At 41.3% G+C, this 19,547-nt stretch overlaps 1 protein-coding gene across 3 annotated transcripts in view; it reads left to right on the forward strand.

Moving 5' to 3' along the window:
- Positions 1 to 5,640: 5,640 nt before the first annotated feature.
- CMTR1 (cap methyltransferase 1) overlaps positions 5,641 to 19,547 on the forward strand; it is a 55,556-nt gene continuing 41,649 nt past the window's right edge. The window contains exons 1-2 of one of the 3 annotated variants that reach the window (XM_008541227.2): positions 5,641 to 5,969; positions 7,933 to 8,070. In XM_008541227.2, coding sequence (XP_008539449.1) covers positions 7,938 to 8,070 — 133 coding nt within the window. In that variant the 5' untranslated portion in view covers positions 5,641 to 5,969; positions 7,933 to 7,937. The remainder of the gene's footprint in view (positions 5,970 to 7,932; positions 8,071 to 19,547) is intronic. The other 2 variants (XM_070584524.1, XM_070584525.1) reach the window with 2 other exon arrangements.

Raw genomic sequence — 19,547 nt, forward strand, 5'->3', positions numbered from 1 at the left:
ACCACGTTCAGGTATCCATTCAAAGTGACAACAGAAACAGTCAAGGGGAAACAGAGTTAAAATAGTAAAAAAAAAACCTTTTTATAATCATTTTATGAAGAGCAGATTAAAAGTTTAGGAAAATTATCCTTTTAAGAAAGAGGAGACCAAGTTTTAATTTTGTCCCAGTTGACTTTTGACATATAAATTTATTTACTTAATTGGATTTACTTTAATCTTAGCCAACTGGACTATGCACAAAATTTTACAGGGTTTTACTTTCACAAACCTTTTGTTGTTCATTTTACATTCTGAATTTGTCCCAGTACTTCAGGACTAATTTATCTTTCTTAACTCAAGAAAAAAATATTTCTATTCTTTATAACTTTTTACTGAAAGCATACATTTTACTTTCCTTGTATACAGACCATTTAGAAATCTATGTTTTCTTATAGAAAATTCCTCAGCATACATAAAACATGTTTATCAATAAGCCAAAGCATTTTTCAGTTTCTTTGATATAAGAAACCAAAGGGAGACAGATACATGCTTAGTAGTTAACCTTTAATATTTTACCTTATGTGAAAATGACCTAGATACCCAATAAATTATTATTTGATTTACCTTAATAAAGTTTGTTTCCAAAAAGATTTTGGAAGCTGTTTTTTAAGTATTCAGACTATAAAACATGATTATTGTACTTAAAACTCTTACCCAGTTTTAACAATTAATCTTAAAAACTTCATGCGACTTCACAGCAGTTAACTATTGTCTTCAGTTGTTTTAAGTACCTACATCAGAACACATATAATTATTGTTAAAAAGTTTTTCCAAAACTTTTATTTTTTCCATTTATTTAGTTTACCTGTTCTTAACAATTATATTTAGATCATCTACAAAAAACCCATGAAACATTAACCAAAATTAGCTATTATACCGAGTTACTAGTTTTGCTGATATATTTTGTAACAGAGATGACATGAGCTCGTTTGACCAGTAAACCCAGGCTGTATGTCTGCATCATAGCCAATGCTGATAACTTTGAGGACATGTCTATTTTAAAGCAAACCAGCAAACTTAAACAGGCTTTCATTCATCAAAGTTAATTTTATATCATGTTAAATAACTTTGTCTCTTAGAAGTTTTTGCATATTAATTAAAGACTGCATTCCATTATGAGAGATTTGAATCCTCTTCTGAAACAGGTTTCCAGAACGGCCATTACAATTCCAAATTATCTCAAAAGTTTACTTATTTTTACTTGTTCAATTTTAGACCAGGAATTTTGGGGGAGTTGAAGCGAAGCTCAGCTTACTGGGAAGCTCGGCAAGAGAGTAGACAAAAGCAGCAGATTTGGGTTTGGCTGCTGGCATGTTTAATTATTTAATTATTTTCTCTTAAAGAGGCAGTAAAGTATTCCTAATTTTATTTAGAAGCCTCAAAAGATTAAAACAGGCTCCCTGTTGTTGCAGCTGGCTTTTCCAATTGCATACATCAGTTTGGGTGAACTGAAATTGGCCCATTTAAGTATATCAATTTTTGCAAAGCTTTATCTTAGTTTTACTAACTCTTATACTTTTAATTAGAACTTACATCAGAATTCCATTAACAAGTTTTGGTATCACAACATTGTGTAGGGGACGCATTCCCAGTTAGACATAACATTTATTCCCTAAGCAAACATTCAGGCAAAGTTGACATAACCTCTTCATATGATAGTAGCTTAAACACTTTAATCTTTATAGTCTTATTAACCTTAGTAGCCTAACTGTTGCCCCAAACAATTGCTGGTCAGGTTCCTCATTCTGATTTCTGACTCCTGACCTTTTAAATTTTTCAAACTGAGTTAAATATAACAGGTTTGTCTGAGGTCCTTTAATGTTGGGGAACCAATGGGGGGGGTCCCTTTAGCCCATCCAACCTTAGGCAGTGTTTTATTAAAACCTTTGTTTTAACTTTATTCATGTCTGTTCCATTTATCCCATTTTTCTTTTAATAACTAGCTAAAGATTTTCATTCTGTTGAGATGAGTCCCGTGACTCTTCCTTTTCTAATTTCTCTTTGTTAATTTAATGTTTTCATTAGCATCTGTAAGACCATGAGAAGAAGCTGAGGCCCCCAAGTTTGATTAAGTCCTTATGACTTGTCATTGTATTTTCCTTTTAATTTAGTTTTTTTATAGGTACCAATAAAACAGCTGTTTATCATGAGAGCTCTCTAAAAAGTTTCCCAACTTAAGGATCTATTGTTTGGCCCTTTTTTCCTCCGGAGACTAAAGAATATTGTGGCCGCGTGGTGTTACAAAAGAAAATCATCCCTCTTTAGACATTGGCTTATAACTATAGGTCGACCAGTCAGCCAAAGTTTTTCCTAAGGGACTCTCAGGTGGAATAGATGTGGCACCTACCATGTTAACACTTTTAAAAGGAAAGACAAACAGACAAACAACAACAAATACCAAATAAGCGCACTTTCCCAAAAACCCTCAGCCACAAATGGAAGCCAAAACAAAGACCAAAACCAAAAACCAAAGTGCTTTCAGTCCCAGCTTAGTCTGAGTCCTACACTTGGGGTGCGCCCAACAAATGAATCCACTACGCAGCTCTTCCTAAATGAGCAAGGACAAGGGACCTCGGTTGTGTACACCCGGGGGACTTACTAAAATTTGGCCAGGGCGTCACAACTTCAAAACAAACGGAGGCTAGAGGGCTGCCGTGTACCCATTATTTTAGCCCGGTCCTGTTGGAAAAGGTTAACACAAAGACAAAAACAAAAACTACCAGCTACTTACAAGAGATGTCTTCCTAAGTCCTGAGCCTAGTTTCTTCCACCACCAAAGCAAAAGTGCCATGGGCCAACAACAGCTGGTTAGCAGCCAGTCACTTGGGGCTGTCCCTGAGACAACAGGCTCAGGCAAGCTGCAGGACAGCTTTCAAGAGAGGCCTTTAGCCAGAAGCTGGTGTGCCACAGGCGAGACATCCACCTGAGACATTGTCCCATCTGGGTCACCAAATTGATATCGAACCTGAAGTGAGTTCACTCACTCGTTGTGCAGCAAGCCAATCTCTGACACTGGGTGTAGTGGAAGAAAGTAGGAATTTTATAATTGCACAGCGCTGAGCAAGGAGAGAGGGCAGCTAACGCTGAAATCCCAAACTCCCTGAAAAGCTAAAAGGAAGGGTTTTTATTTGGGGCTTTAGGTAGGGGAGGGGGAGCATATGGCCTTGATGGTCGGAGCTTTCCCACCAGCCTGTCTTTGGCTTTGAGACTACTTGCAGAGAGGAGGGAGCCCATGACCTTGCTGGTCAGCAGCTTTCCCACCAGCCTGTATCTCTTTGCAGGGAGGAGATAATGAATCCAGGTGCTTGTCCTTGGTGGTGTCTATCTCTATGGATGATAGTGGATTCTGGAGCCAGGAAGCCAGGGAGTAAGCAGGGAATGAGTGTTTTGGTTTTAACCCCATTAAATGCTGGGTTTAATGTAGGGAAATTGATATCAGGGTCTGTATCAGAGGCATCCCACATGTCACAACTAGAAGGACCCACAACTAAAATATACAACTATGTACCTGGGGACTTTGGGGAGAAAAAGGAAAAATAAAATCTTAAAAAAAAATTAAATTAAAAACAAATCACAAAATATGTGATTTTCAATATAATTTATTTCCTTTGTAATCATATACATTTTATTTTATGCCCTTCACATTATTATCTTGAGCATGAGACCATAAGTTTTATAAGATTACAAAGGTGTCTAAGGCACAGCACATGTTAAGAACCCCTGATGAGGTGGAAAGACTCAGCTTTAGAACCAAAGAGACCTGGGTTAAAATGCTTATTTGCTGCTTCCTACTCTGTGACCTTGGGCACATTGTTTATCTTCCTTCATTTATCTTCCATTCCACAGATTCAATAAATGTCTATTGAACACCTACTTCCAGGCACAGTATTAAGGACTTTAATACAGACAGACAGACAGACATAACCTTTCCTGTACAGAGTTTACAACTGAGTGAGGGAGGCAGGTGAGTCAACAGGTCATTACACAATACTGTGGTAAGTGCTTTAATAGCAGAAGGACAGAGTCCTATGGGAACTCAGGGGGGGGACTCCCAACCCAGACTTGTTGGGTCAGGAAAGATTTCCAGAGATAAGTCAGTAAACTGAGACCTCCAAGAGAAGTGGACATTAGGCAAACAAAGAAAGAGGAAGAGCAATCTAGGCAGGGGGATGAACCCTTAAGAGATGTGGCATGTTTGAGAAACTGAGAGAAAACCAGGATGGGGAGAAGTAAGGGACTAACAGCACAAGGCACAGTAGCAGAAGGGGTCAGACTGGAGGGACTTGTAGCCACCTTAAGGATATTAGCTTCACCCTAAGAGAAGTGGGAAACCATTGATGGGTTTCATTTATTTATTTATTTTAAAGACTGGCACCTGAGCTAACATCTGTTGCCAATCTTTTCTTCTTCTTCTTCTTCTCCCGAAAGCCCCCCATACATAGTTGTGTATTCTAGCTTTGAGTGTCTCTGGTTGTGCTATGTAGGATGCTGCCTCAGCATGGCTTGATGAGTGGTGCCTTGTCTAGGCTCTGAACCACTGAAATCCTGGGCTGCTGAAGCAGAGCATGTGAACTTTAACCACTTGCCACAGGGCTGGCCTGATTTTTTTTTTTTTTGAGGAAGATTAGCCCTGAGCTAACTACTACTAATCCTCTTTTTTTTTTTTTTTTTTTGCTGAGGAAGACTGGCCCTAAGCTAACATTCATGCTCATCTTCCTCCACTTTATACAAGAGGCGCCCACCACAGCATGGCTTTTGCCAAGTGGTGCCATGTCTGCACCCAGGATCTGAACTGGCGAACCCGGGGCCACCGAGAAGTGAAACGTGTGAACTGAACTGCTGCGCCACCGGCCTGGCCCAGTGATGGGTTTAAATCATTGATGGATTGTGACAGATCAGAATAAATTTTTTAAAAAAATCACTTGGGTTTTGTGGAGCATGCACTAGAGGGATCACGACTGGAGTCAGGCACAGTGATTTGGAGATTATTGGAGAAATCTTGGTGAGAGAAGGTGAGTGTGTGGGTAGTGGCAATGGGGATGGAGAAGAATGGATAGATTTGAGAGATAATTAGGAGGTGAACTCAATGAAGTGTATATTGGAGGTTCTGCGTAATGAGGAAGATGGAGCATCCTCAGATTTCTGCTTGGACCAACAGGATGAATGGTGGTGCTATTCACTGGAAAAAGCAGGCTTAAGGGAGACCATAAGGTCAGATTTGAACTTATGGGTATGAAGTGACTGAGTGAGGATGTTCCGCAGACTTTTGGCCATATTGGCCTGAAAATCGGAAGAGGGTTTTGGGATGGGAAGCCATCTGTGTCCATATGGTAAGATGCCATAGGCAGCATTTCTTCTTTCCTCCCAACTTGTTCAACATCTGTTGAGGATGTTGTTGGGGATACAGCAGTGAACAAGAAGACTGGGTTTCTGCCCTTAACCAGTTTTCCGTTTAGCCCTAAACTTGTTCTTTAGCTGTAAAAGGAAGACAATGAGATTAAATGAGATGAGGTTATGTGACAGCACCTGGCCCTTTTAATTTTTACATTTGTTTCCCTTCCCCAGAACCGGAAGAGAAGATACTTGCTGACTTTTGCTTTTGTATCCTGTCCCGGTTGGCTCTTCTGCGCAGGCTCCCTGGGCCGCCCGGGGGCGGGGCGAACCAGCACCCGAGCGGTCTTCCCCGGGGCCACGACCTGGCCGGGAGGAGAAAGCAGGCTGCCCTGTGACGTCATCAAGCTGCGCGGCCCGCAGGGCGGGACCCGAGCGCGACAGCACGGCCGGCGGACCGGGGCTGGTCGTGGGAAAACGAAACTGAGGGAAGCGGCGGCGGCTCTGGCAGTGGCAGGGCCAGGCTTGGTGGCTGCGGCGGCGGCAACAGCGGCCTGACCCCCCCTCCGCTCTCTGGCAGCTCGCCCTCCCCCCTCAGCGTGAGTGCCGACGCGCGGCCCCTGGGGAGCGAGCGGGCGGGCGCGCGGGCTCCGCATCCTTCTCCCCTCCACCGGCGCCTCGGCCCCCTCGGCGGTCGTGACCCCCGCCGCCCCTTCCCTCTCCCTTTCATCCCCCACCCCCACGCCGCCAGTTCCCCGCAGCCCGAGTTGCCGCTGACGTACGTCCCTGCGCACTTATCCACACACTCACGTTATCTTCAAATGAGAAGCCTGGCCCGGGGAGATGGGAGCTCTCCTCCTCCCTCTGTGAATAGGGGTGGCAGTGCGAAACCCAGGCCCAGGGGGAGAAGCCTGGGGAGGGGATTTGAACCCCATCCTTAGGGGAACAGCAGGTAGAACCAGGCCTTCTGCCTTCCACTTAGAAGTTCCCTGCGAGAGCACATTCTTCTGGCCTGTGTAGGTCGCTTGAGCTGGGCATTGGTTAGCTGTGCGGCCTTCCCCGCTCGAGCCTCAGTTTTTTCCAGCGGAAAATGAGAGGGTTGGATTAGATGATTTGGAAGGCCCAAACCTAAGGTGGTCTGGGGAGGAGCATCAGTGTCTCCTGCCTTTCATACGACTGTTTCCTCCTTTCTTTTACCCACCCCAACATAGTCTGCATTGAGTTTCCCCTGCTTCCAGTCTCCCCCGCAGTCGCTAAGAATCAGAGGACTGTTTTTGCTTTACTTATGGGCCTTCTGGGGGGGATTTAAGACTGGTTTAAAGCGAAGTGTGGCTCAGCCTGGTCTTGCTTTGTTTGTTCCATGTCTCCCCTTCTTCCTACTTCCCCAGCATAGCCCCAGCCTGTACCTGGTTAGAGGCTGCCTCCTTCGGAAGGATAAGATTATACATTGGGTTGACTAGCTCATCCTTGAACTGGAAAGAAGTGAACCATGTGATTCAGGGTTTTGTGAGGTTGAGGGGATCAGTTATGTTTGGATTGCGTTGCGCTCTCGCTGCTGTGACCGACCCATGCTGTAAGCCTGTTCTTGTGCCCCTGCACTTCCCTTTCCCCAAGGGATTGCAGCCCAGCTGGTCACCCACCTGTTTGCTCCTGTGTTTTGAGTCCTCTCTCTTTTCTGAGTCCTCTTACAGCCAATCAGTTGTGTGTAAACCACACTGTATTCACGACTACCTTTGCTTGCTCATTAACTTGAACCTTCCTTAAGATTTCAGGGTCTCATGGTCACTTTATTCCATCTCATTTTTTATCTCATGTTTACTTTTCATGTACCTACCAATGGTGCCTGCCTGTTGCTATTCTTTGTTGTGCGGGTGGGTTCCTGTTCTTAAAATTGTTTTTGTACCTGAGTCCTATGATATGGCTACCTCCAGTCCCAATAACTTTCCTACTGTTCTCTTTCCTCAGTCCTGAGTCAACCACAGCTTCCATTCCTTTCTCTGGTTAAAAACTTGCCCAATTCTTTCATGTTTCCAAACTTCCTGAAGTAAACCAAAAACCAGTATTGGTATTATATTATGTAATCTCTTAATTGTCATGTTAAAATAATAATGCTGATGGAACTATCATTCAGGGATGGTCTCTTTACCTTGGAAATATTGGTTGAAACTCATTAGGTTTCATAATTAATTTCCAGTGTACGTTGTTGTCATGCATGGCCAATATTGCATCAAAAGTATAGAAAACAAGTATCCAAGGCCTTTTTTCCTCTGTGGCTTGTGGAGTTCATCCATGACTTTTTGGTGCCTGAACCAATGGCCCAGAGGCCTTTGGGTCTGTGAGCACTACATTTTCCAGTAAAACTAACAGCTATTGCTGAAATCCAGAACTTGGCTAGGCTCCTTCCTGAATTTCATTCCGAGGAAGAGACTATTCAAGTGCTGGCATCAGAAGCTGTTTGGAGTTGCCAAATCCCATCCCATTGATGATTTATACTTTAGAATCCCTGCTCTGATCCTAGTGGCTCTGACAAGGGCAGCTAACTGTCTGGATTTATGGTTGCAGTAACAATGAAGAGGAGAAGTGATCCAGAATGCACTGCCCCTATCAAGAAACAGAAGAAAAGAGTTGCAGAGCTTGCCCTGAGCCTCAGCTCCACGTCCGACGATGAACCTCCCTCCTCTGTCAATCATGCAGCAAAAGGTATGCTTCCCATGTGGTCTGAGGCTCCTGGCCTTCTGGTTGTTTGAATTCCTGGAGCCTGAATTGGGCAGAATGCTGTACACTGCCCTTTGAGGAAATAAGGCAAATTCTACAGAGTGATGTTGGCTGTAGACTCTCTTCCCTGTTGCCTTTCTCCTACTAGGAGTGGGGAACTTGTTTTTAATTAAAAAATTGGAATTTTTACAGAAGCGCGTTACTTCTGTTGTGAGTCCTTCAGTAGGTGGCACTCTTTTGCTGCCTCAAGCCAGTTAGAAGTAGTTGTGAGTGTTGAGTCCCCTGTGCTCTTAATAGCTGTTAATGATCCTGGGGTTCTTTCACAGGGGGTGGACTCTTTGCTGCAATGATCTGGCCTAATTCCCCTCAGGTTTTTGCATTTAGTCTTCTCAGTTCCCTCAGCAGTTGTGATCAGAAATACCCAAATGAATTGGAGCATCTTTGTGTTCACTGTTTACATTAAGCTCAAAGGATTTCAATGATCTGGTTGAATAAAACTAGCATTTTACTTTGCCTTTTTTTTGTGGTATGGACATTCACAGTTTACACAGATGCTTTCCGTGAGAAATTGTAAAGTGTCTAGGAGCTTGCCTCAAATACCAAGCAATTAGAAATAGCTCTGTTTGCATTTACCTTGGCTTGCAACTTATGTTAATTTCCTAGGGCTGCTGTAACAAATTACCACAAATTGAGTGGCTTAAAAACAACAGAAATTTATTCTCCATGTTCTGGAGGCTAGATGTCTGAAATCAAGGTGAGAAAGGCTTTGAGTAATTGAGGTTACTAAGTGAGAAGGCAAAAAAATATTGGGTGCATTGGTTTTAGGGACTGTTGAGGAAAGGGAGTTTTGATTCTCACCTGGGACTTGAGCAGTATTGGGAGAAATGGCCTACAGAGGAAAAAAGGAGAGCATGTCTGGGGGAATAAATGATACTCAGGTGGTGGAGGTAGCTAGTTCTAAGTAGACCTTGGGGAACATTGCTCTCAAGTGACATCTCTTTGAAGGAGAGGACAACTCTGAGGTAGAGGAAGGTATATGGTTAAGGATCTTTCAAGAAAATCAGTCTGGTTTAAATTTCAAGCTTTTAAAAATGTGACTCTGTGGGCTAGCCCCATGGCCGAGTGGTTGAGTTCGTGTGCTCTGCTTTGGTGGCCGAGGGTTTCACTGGTTCAGGTCCTGGGCGTGGACCTAGCACCACTCATCAAGCTATGCTGAGATGGCATCTCACATAGCAGAGCCAGAAAGGCCTACAGTTAGAATATACAACTATGTACTGGGGGGCTTTGGGGAGAGGAAGAAGGAGGAGGAAAAAAAAAAGATTGGCAACAGATGTTAGCTCAGGTGCCAATCTTTAAAAAAAAAGTGACTGTGAATTGAGATTATCCCCTCCCCCACCACAAACTCCCTTTAATTGTACCAGATAGCTTTAACCTTTTCTGGAAATAGCACCATATGACTCAGTCAGGATTGACTATTACTGTTGTGTGTACAGAATAGAAATCTAGAGGTGGCCAGTACCTTGTATGTGACTGCCAGTAGGCCATTTGGTCCCTTTCATTTGCAGAAAATGAGGTAGGAGGCGGAGGCAAACAAACATTGCTGGATTTCCTGGGTCAGTTTATTTTAGGAAAGGGCAGCTCCATATTGACACAAAAACTCTGAGGGCTAGAGTCTGGTGTCTTCATCAGCAAGATTGCTTTCTGTGCCCCTCCCCTCCCAATCCCATGCCTGGCATGGAGTAAATGCTCAGTGAATATTTACGGAATAGAATTGATAGAAGGCAACAATAGTATCTTTTCCAAGAAGCTTAAAACGCTTCACCTCTTTCACTTTGCCTATCTCAGCTTCAGCCTGCAGAAGATCATTTCATTAAGTAATTAGCATTTATACCATCTCCGTTTTGTGTTGGCTCCTTTTAGGTGTTCCCTGGACAGTGTGCCCTGGTAGTTTACTGTTTGGCCAGAAACTACGTATCCCCTGAGATCTATACGCAGCTTTCCTATTCAAGTCATTGCATTTAAGCAGGTGTATTGCCTTTTGCTCCACTTCTACCTGGTCATACTGTTGAACAAGTGATTGAAAAATGCTCTTTAGGGAGTACAAATAGAAAAACAGAAAAACTGTAGTTATTGTTTCTGTCTGGGCCTTTTTTAGTTTCCTCTGCTAGATCAATGTGATGACTCATTAATAGATCTATTTAGTTTAATCAGTTTGTTTATTTTACATTATTGACAAGGTAGCTACATTACCAGGTCGGAGACTGATGTTTGACCAGAGTAAAGAAGAAAAGGGATGTTGTTGTCATGGTTGCTGTGGCATCATGCGTTCTTTTGAGTATTTTAGGATGAGTTTTTATGTATTTAAGAGGAGTTTGAAGGCATTTTCAAGCCTGAACTCTTGGAAATTTGCTATTAAATAAGAACCTGTTGAAGTGAGGAGAGGCAGATGGAGGTCATCTTGTTCTTTGGTTGTTTCTCGTGGGGAAACTGTGGTCTCGACCTCCAGACAGTTTCCTTTCTCCTCAGCTGTGCATCCAGTGTGGCTCCTGGCCCTCCCACAGGGCGCTGCTGTGGAAGTTGACAGGCTCCTTCCCCTCCACCAGGTTTCATTCTTCCCTAAACAGGCTATTTTCCCTGAAACACCATCGCTTTCCTGTCAGCCCAGATTCATGACCTTAATCAAAAACTTCCTTTATCCGTATCTGTTTAAATTGCTCTACCGAGTTGCCATTTGTCTGGCATGAAGGAAAAATTGAGTCTTTAAACAGGAATAAGTGTATTCCACAGCAATTGTTAGGCAAGATGTGATGTTTATTAAAATCCGTAATTTATTCTTCTGTATCTGTGTGCTGCTCACCTTGGCCATTAGTGATTGGAGCTGCCCCTCTTTGTGTGTTGTCACTGTCATTTTTAATCTTGGCGTGTTTACCCTACTGTTCTATTGCCTTGTGAAAATTTTGCCAGTATCTGGGAAACCTCTGATTCTTTTATAAAGTGAACCTTTCTTCTTTAAAATGACTTAAGAGTAATGATTTCCATCAGGTAGAGAAGAAATCTTAAATAAAAACTCTAAAGAGTGTTTTGGGCTTCCTGGTAGGTTTTAGAAGGGGAGCTCCTGGGAAGGTAAATGGGAATGCCACCTAGCTTTGGCAAGTTCTTAATGAAACCAATGATTTTAATAGACTGACCTTATTACTCCTGTTAATTTATATCCTCATTACAGGATTGCTCAATGTTTGTTAAATTCTTATCAGTCTTGGGAGGCTAAACCTCCTCTTTCGTTCCTGTTGCAGCCATGATAGTTATCTCCTTTTTGTCTAAAAAGAGTGGCCCCAGAGGCCCAGGGGTAAAAATAAGTAGTGGCTGTGGCAGTCTGTGGACATCAGGACTAATCTAGGAACTTTGTCTTAAATCATGTCAGGCTAAGAATTGGTTTCAAATACCACTTGAAATAAAAGAGAGAAGTAAGGCTTATCTACTTATTCAGTGCACTTCTGGATAGCACAAAGAAATGCCTGGTAGGATATATTTTAGCTTTCATCAGCCTCAGTCTCAGAACCTGGACGGGACAGCTGTATGCTAGGTAACACCTAGGGAAGAGGAATGGAGTGCAAGGAGCTTTGTGCCAGAGTCTGGGCTGAAATTTTGCGCTAGAGTTACCACCGATTTGCCTAATGAGACTTCCAGCCAAATTTGGTTCTCCCTCTCATTTTGGTCCAAAAATGTTATAAAGACAAAACAAAAGATCTCCCTGTGAGATCTGAGGGTGACAGGAAGCTGCATGCCCAGGAATGATGTTCATACCACTGTCCTTAAGCAAACTTAACAGACTGGCACCTCCCTAAAGCTGGACCAAGGGCACACTCTCCTTTGAGAAGGCTACCAGATGTTCCTAAACTTTTCATGGATAGACCTGTGAATCCCCACTTAGCTGGTGAAAGGGATAATAACTGATTTAACATTGTAGCTTGTAATTAGTTAGGACCCTGGATCCTGGGCTGCCCAGAAGGAAACTTTAGGGCCGTGCTTAGGGAGCTGCCCGCAATCCTGGTACCACCTCTTTCTATAGAAAGCAGTACAGATTGAAGGCATGGAAGCAACCGAGTGAAGAGAATCTGCGCCTTTGGAAGCGTGCAGTTCTTTAGCATGTGGGCACTCTGTTGCAGAGCGCATCTCTCTCCTCTGCATGAGAGATAATAGTTAGAGGCCCAGGCTTAGTCTTGAGCCACTTAGGAGGTCTTTCCCTTCAAAGCTGTCTTCTGAAGATGTCTCTGGAAAGGAACCAAATTCTTGCAAAGGCCTGGAATGGTACTTTATTTCTTTATAGCTTTATTTTTTTAATCCTGATTTTCAAACTAATAGATTCTTTCTTACACAGAAAATGCAGAAAGGTGCAAAACTGACGATAAATATCACCTCACTTTTCGGTTTCCATGGTTACTCACTGTTAATGTTCTGGATCTTTCCTTGTGAGTGGTACTCTCTAGCACTCTGCAGTGTGTGCTGCATTGGTCCATGTAAACGAGTCAGCTCTTTATTGAGGGAATTGGATAGCCACCTTAAGAGAATGGGGCAGATTTGATGCCTCTCCTACAGGGATATTCTCAACTAAAAGCCCTCCTTGCTAATGCTTAGGAGCTAGAATTTTGGTTTTAAGTTTATTCTGATTTTTTCACACATGTTCACCTTCCTTTTTTTTTTTTTCCTTTTTCTCCCCAAATTCCCCTAGTACGTAGTTGTATATTTTAGTTGTGGGTCCTTCTAGTTGTGGCATGTGGGACGCCGCCTCAGCATGGCCTGATGAGCAGTTCCATGTCCGCACCCAGGATCCGAACTGGTGAAACCCTGGGCTCCCAAAGCGGAGTGTGCGAACTTAGCTACTCGGCTGCGGGGCTGGCCCCTCCTTTTCTTTCTTTTGCAAAATGTTATATCCTTAAAAAATGCATATTTATCTTAGCTATTAAATTTTTAAACTCTCTGAGGATAGGGTTGTTACTTTTGGATAGTACTCCATTGTATATGGCGTGGACCTCTTATAGAACAGGTCCTGAACCCAAGTTGTCCTCTGATCCATTAAACAATATCAGTGTTTTGTTCTCTGACAGATCTGACAGATGTCCTATTTCAGCCTAGGGCGTGGGGGAGGTGCTAACCACTAGTCCCAGGAGGACCCAGTTCTCTTTTTGGCTATAAATATTCCATCTTCATGCTTAAACTTTTTGTTGTTGTTGTTTAATCTTTTTGAAAAAGATTTTTTTAAAGATTTCCTTTTTTTGGAGCAGTTTAAGGTTCACAGCAAAGTGGAGAGGAAAGTACACAGGTATCTCCTAAACCCTCTGCCCCTACACATGCATAGCCTGCCCCATTATCAACATCCCTCATAGTGGTACATTTGTTACAACTGATGAACTCACAGTGGCATTATTATCCTGAGTCCATAGTTTACATTGTGGTTCACTTTTGGTATTGTATACTCTATAGGTTTGGACAAATGTGTAATGACATCTGTGCTTACACTTTTTAAAAAAATTTTATTGAGGTCGTATTGGTTTATAACATTATGTAATTCTGGGTTTACCTTATCATAAATCAGTTACTGTATAGACTGCATCGTGCTTACCACCAATAGTCTAATTTTTATCCATCACCATACATATGTGCCACTTTATCCCTATTGCCCCACCCCCACCCCCTTCTCCTCTGGTAACCACTAATTTGTTCTTTTTATCCATGTGTTATGAGCAAAATCATACAGTGTTTCTCTGTCTCTGACTGGCTTATTTTGCTTGAGATAATACCTCAAGGTCCATTCATGTTGTTGCAAATGGCACGATTTTGTCTTTTTTATGACTGAGTAGTATTCCATTGTATATGTAAACCACATCTTCTTTATCCACTCATCAGTTGATGGGTACTTGGGTTGTTTCCACATCTTGGCTATTGTGAATAATGCTGCAGTGAACATATGGGTGCATAGATCTCTTCGTGTTGTTGATTCCATGTTCTTTGGATAAATACTCAGTAGTGGGATAGCTGCATCATATGGTAGTTCTATTTTTAATTTTTTGAGGAATCCCTGTACTGTTTCCCATAGTGGCTGCACCAGTTTGCATTCCCACCAGCGGTGGGTGAGGGTTCCATTTTCTCCACATCCTCTCCAACACTTATTATTTCTAATCTTGTTAATTATAGCCGGTCTGAGGTGATATCTCATTGTTGTTTTGATTTGCATTTCCCTAATAATTAGTGATATTGAACATCTTTTCATGTGCTCGTTGGCCATCTGTATATCTTTGGAAAAATGTCTGTTCATATCGTCTGCCCATTTTTTGATCGGGTTGTTTGTCTTTTTGTTGTTGAATTGTATGACTTTATATATTTTGGAAATTAACCCCTTGACATATATGATTTACAAATATTTTCTCCCAGTTGGTGGGTTGTCTTTTCGTTTTGTTCGTGGTTTCCTTTGCCTTGCAGAAGCTTTTTAGTCTGATGTAGTCCCACTTGTTTATTTTTTGTTTCCCTCCCTGAGTAGACATGGTATTTGAAAAGATGCTGCTAAGACAGATGTCAAAGAGTGTCCTGCCTATATTTTCTTCTAGGAGTTTTATGGTTTCAGGTCTTACATTCAAGTCTTTAACCCATTTTGAGTTAATTTTTGTGTATGGTGTAAGATAGTGGTCTACTTTCATTCTTTTGCATGTGACTGCCTGGTTTTCCCAGCACCATTTCTTTTTTTCTTTTTCTTTTTGTGAGGAAGATTGGCCCTGAACTAACATCTGTTGCCGTTCTTCCTCTTTTTGCTTGAGGAAGATCATCACTGAACTAACATCCGTGCCAGTCTTCTTCCATTTTATGTGGGATGTTGCCATACTGTGGCTTGACAAGTGGTGCTAGCTCTGCTCTTGGGATCTGAACCTGCAAACCCCAGGCTGCCAAAGCAGAGCACATGAACTTAACCACTATGCCACTAGACCAGCTCCCCCAACACCATTTATTGAAGAGAACTTTCCTTTCTCCATTGTATGTTTTTAGCTCCTTTGTTGACAATTAGCTGTCCATAGATGTGTGGTCTTATTTATGGGCTTTCAGTTCTGTTCCATTAATCTGTATGTCTGTTTTTGTGCCAGTATGATGCTATTTTGATTACTATAGCTTTGTAGTATATATATATTTTTTCTCTTTTTTTTTTCTTTTGAGGAAGATTAGCCCTGAGCTAACATCTGTCACCAATCCTCTTTTTGCTGAGGAAGACTGACCCTGAGCTAACATCCATGCCCATCATCCTCTCCTTTATATGTGGGTCGCCTGCCACAGCATGGCTTGCCAAGTGGCGCCATGTCTGCACCCGGGATCTGAACTGGTGAACCCCGGGCCACCGAAGCGGAATGTGTAAACTTAACCACTGTGCCACCAGACTGGCCCTGTCTTTGTAGTGTATTTTAAAGTCAGGGATTTTGATGCCTCCAGCTTTGTTCTTTTTTTCTCAGGCTTGTGTTAGCCGTTCAGGGTCTTTTGTTGTTCCATATAGATTTTAGGATTCTTTGTTCTATTTCCATAAAGAATGTCACTGGGGTTCTGATTGGGATTGCATTGAATCTGTAGATTGCTTTAGGTAATATGGACATTTTAGCTATGTTTATTCTTCTAATCCCATGAATGTGAAATGTCTTTCCATTTCTTTATGTCTTCTTCGATTTCTTTCAATAATGTCTTATAGTTTTCAGTGTATAGATTGTTCACCTTCTTTGTTATATTTATTCCTAGGTATTTTATTCTTTTTTTTTTAAGATTTAAAAAAATTTTTCCTTTTTCTCCCAAAGCCCCTCAGTACATAGATGTGTATTTTCAGTTGTGAGTCCTTCTAGTTGTGGCATGTGGGATGCTGCCTCAGCGTGGCCTGATGAGCAGTGCCATGTCCGTGCCCAGGATTCGAACTGGCGAAACCCTGGGCTGCCGAAGCAGAGCACACAAACTTAACCACTCGGCCACGGGGTGGGCCCCTATTTTATTCTTTTTGTTGTGATTATAAATGGGATTGTAATCTTGACTTCTCTTTCTGCTAGTTCGTTATTAGTGTAGAGAAATGCAACTGATTTTTGTAAGTTGATTTTGTACCCTGCAACTTTGCTATAGTTGTTGATTATTTCTAATAGATTTCTGGTGGATTCTTCAGGGTTTTCTGTATGTAGAATTATGTCATCTGCAAACAGTAAGAGTTTTACTTCTTCCTTTCCAGTTTGGATACCTTTTATTTCTTTATCTTGCCTAATTGCTGTGGCCAAAACCTCCAGTACTATGTTGAATAGGAGTGGTGTGAGTGGGCACCCTTGTCTTGTTCTGTTCTCAGAGGGATGGCTTTCAGTTTTTCACTGTTGCATACGATGTTGGCTGTGGGTTTGTCATATATGGCCTTTATTATGTTGAGGTACTTTCCTTCTACACCCATTTTATTGAGAGTTTTTATCATAAATTGATGTTGGATCTTGTCAAATGCTTTCTCTGCATTTATTGAGATTATTGTTATTTTTATTCCTCATTTTGTTAATGTGGTGTATCACATTGATTGATTTGCAGATGTTGAACCATCCCTGCATCCCTGGTATAAATCCCACTTGATTGTGGTGTATGATCCTTCTAATGTATTGCTGTATTTGATTTGCCAATATTTTGTTGAGGATTTTTGCATCTATGTTCATCAGTGATATTGCCCTGTAATTTTCCTTCTTTGTGTTGTGCTTGTGTAGTTTTGGTATCAGGGTAGTGTTGGCCTCATAAAATGAGTTAGGAAGCCTCTTGTCTTCAAGTTTTTGGAATAGTTTGAGAAGGATAGGTATTAAAATCTCCTTTGAATGTTTGGTGGAATTCTCCAGAGAAGCCATCTGGTCCTGAACTTTTGGTTTTTGGGAGGTTTTTATTACTGTTTCATTCTCTTTACTTGTGATTGGTCTATTCAGATTCTCTATTTCTTCTTGATTCAGTTTTGGGAGGTTGTGTGAGTCTAAGAATTTATCCATTTCTTCTTGGTTGACCAGTTTGTTGGCATGTAGTTTTTCATATTATTCTCTTATAATCCTTTGTATTTCTGTGGTATCCATTGTAATTTCTCATTTCATTTTTAATTTTATTTATTTGAGCCTTCTCTCTTTTTTTCTGAGTGAGTCTGGCTAAGGATTTGTCTATTTTATTTTTTCAAAGAACCAGCTCTTAGTTTCACTGATCCTTTCTATTGTTTTTTTAGTCTCTATTTCATTTACTTCTGCTCTAATTTTTGTAATTTCCTCCCTTCTGCTCACCTTGGGCTTTGTTCTTCTTTTTCTAGTTCTGTTAGGTGTAGTTTAAGATTACTTATTTGAGATTTTTCTTCTTTGTTGAGGTATGCCTGTACTACTCTAAATTTCCCTCTTAGCACCACTTTTGCTGCGTTCTGTAAGAGTTGGTATGTTGTGTTTTCATTTTCATTTGTCTCTAGGTGTTTTTTAATTTTTCCTTTGATTTCTTCATTGATCCAATGGTTGTTCAATAGCATGTTGTTTAGTCTCCACATATTTGTGACTTTCCTAGCCTTTTTTTTGTAGTTGATTTCTAGTTTCATAGCATTGTTGTCAGAAAGGATGCTTAATATGATTTCAGTCTTCTTAAATTTATTGAGGCTTGCCTTGTTTCCCAACATATGGTCTGTCTTTGAGAATGTTCCATGCGCACTTGAGAAGAATGTGTATTCTGCTGTTTTTGGATAGAGTGGTCTATATATTATCTATTAGCCCATCTGGTGTAGTGTTTCATTTAAGGCCACTATTTCCTTGACTTTTGTCTGGATGATCTATCTGTTGATGTAAGTGGGGTGTTGAAGTCTCCTCCTATTGTGTTGCTGTCAGTTTCTCCCTTTAGGTTTGTTAGTAGTTGCTTTATATACTTGGGCGCTCCTCTGTTAGGTGCATGTATGTTTATAAGTGTTATGTCCTCTTGGTGGAATATCCCTTTTATCATTATATACTGCTCCTCTTTGTCTCTCATTGTCTTTTTTATCTTGAAATCTGCTTTGTCTGATGTAAGTATGGCAACACCTGCTTTCTTTTACTTGCCATTTGCTTGTAGTGTTGTCTTCCATCCCTTTACTCTGAGCCTGTGTTTGTTTTGAGAGCTGAGGTGTGTTTCCAGGAGGCTGCATATTGTTGAGTCTTGTCTTTTAATCCGTCCTGCCACTCTGTGTCTTTTGATTGGTAAGTTCAAACCATTTACATTTAGAGTGATTATTGATATAGGAAGGCTTAATACTGCCAATTTTGTGTTTTGTTTTGTTTTTTTGAGGAAGATTAGCCCTGAGCTAACATCCACCACCAATCCTCTTTTTGCTGAGGAAAATTGGCCCTGAACTAACATCTGTGCCTATCTTTCTCTATTTTTTGTATATGGGACACCTGTCACAGCATGGCTTGAGAAACGGTGCGTAGGTCTATGCCCAGGATCCAAATTGGCAAACCCTGGGCTACCAAAGCGGAGCCTGCAAACTTAACCTCTATGCCACCATGCCAGCCTCAATACTGCCATTTTATCTTTTGTTTTCTGGTGGTTCTATATTTCTATTGTTTCTTTCCCCTTGTATTTCTGACTGCCATTTGAGTTTGGTAGTTTTCTGTGATGTTTTTCTCAGTTTTCTCTTTATTTATGATTTATGGCTCTGCTTTGACTTTTTGTTTAGTAGTTACCATGAAGTTTGTATAAAAGATTTCATAGATGAGATAGTCCATTTTCTAATAGCCTCTTATCTCTATTAGCCTAAGCAGGTTCCATCCCTCCCTTTTCCCCTTCTGAGTTATTTTTGTCACTAATTGTTCTTTTCTGTGTTGTGAGTTTGTGACTAAATTGAAGTGTTTATAGTTGTTTTTGATGCTTTCCTCTCCTTTATCTTTTATGTTATCATTAAGTGTTAACTAACTTGTTCTGATATAGAGCTCCAATTTTCTGAAGCCGTCTATCTCCTTGCTCAAGGTTTTTTAGTTTTAGATGAAAAGTTTTAGTTTCCTTTTTAGTTTCAGATGAAAAGGCTCCTTTCAGCATTTCTTGTAAGGCAAGACTAGTGACAGTGAATGCCCTTAGCTTTTGTTTATCTGGGAAAGCTTTTATTCCTCCATTGTATCTGAAGGATAGTTTTGCTGGATAGAGTATTCTTGGCTGAAAGTTTTTGTCTTTCAGTGTTTTGAATATGTCATTCCATTCCCTCCCAGCCTGTAAGGTTTCTGCTGAGAAATCTACTGAAAGCCTGTTAGGAGTTCCTTTGCAAGGTATTTTCTTCTGTCTTGCTTCCCTTAATATTTGTTCTTTGTCATTGACTTTTGCCAGTTTTAATAGTATGTGCCTTGGAGGAGGTCTTTTTGCATTGATGTAATTAAGGGTTCTGTTGGTTTCCTGTACTTGTAAGTTCAGTTCCTTTCCCAGGTTTAGGAAGTTCTCAGCTATTA

Source organism: Equus przewalskii, chromosome 19 (assembly GCF_037783145.1).
Source record: "Equus przewalskii isolate Varuska chromosome 19, EquPr2, whole genome shotgun sequence".
Lineage (NCBI taxonomy): Eukaryota > Metazoa > Chordata > Mammalia > Perissodactyla > Equidae > Equus > Equus przewalskii.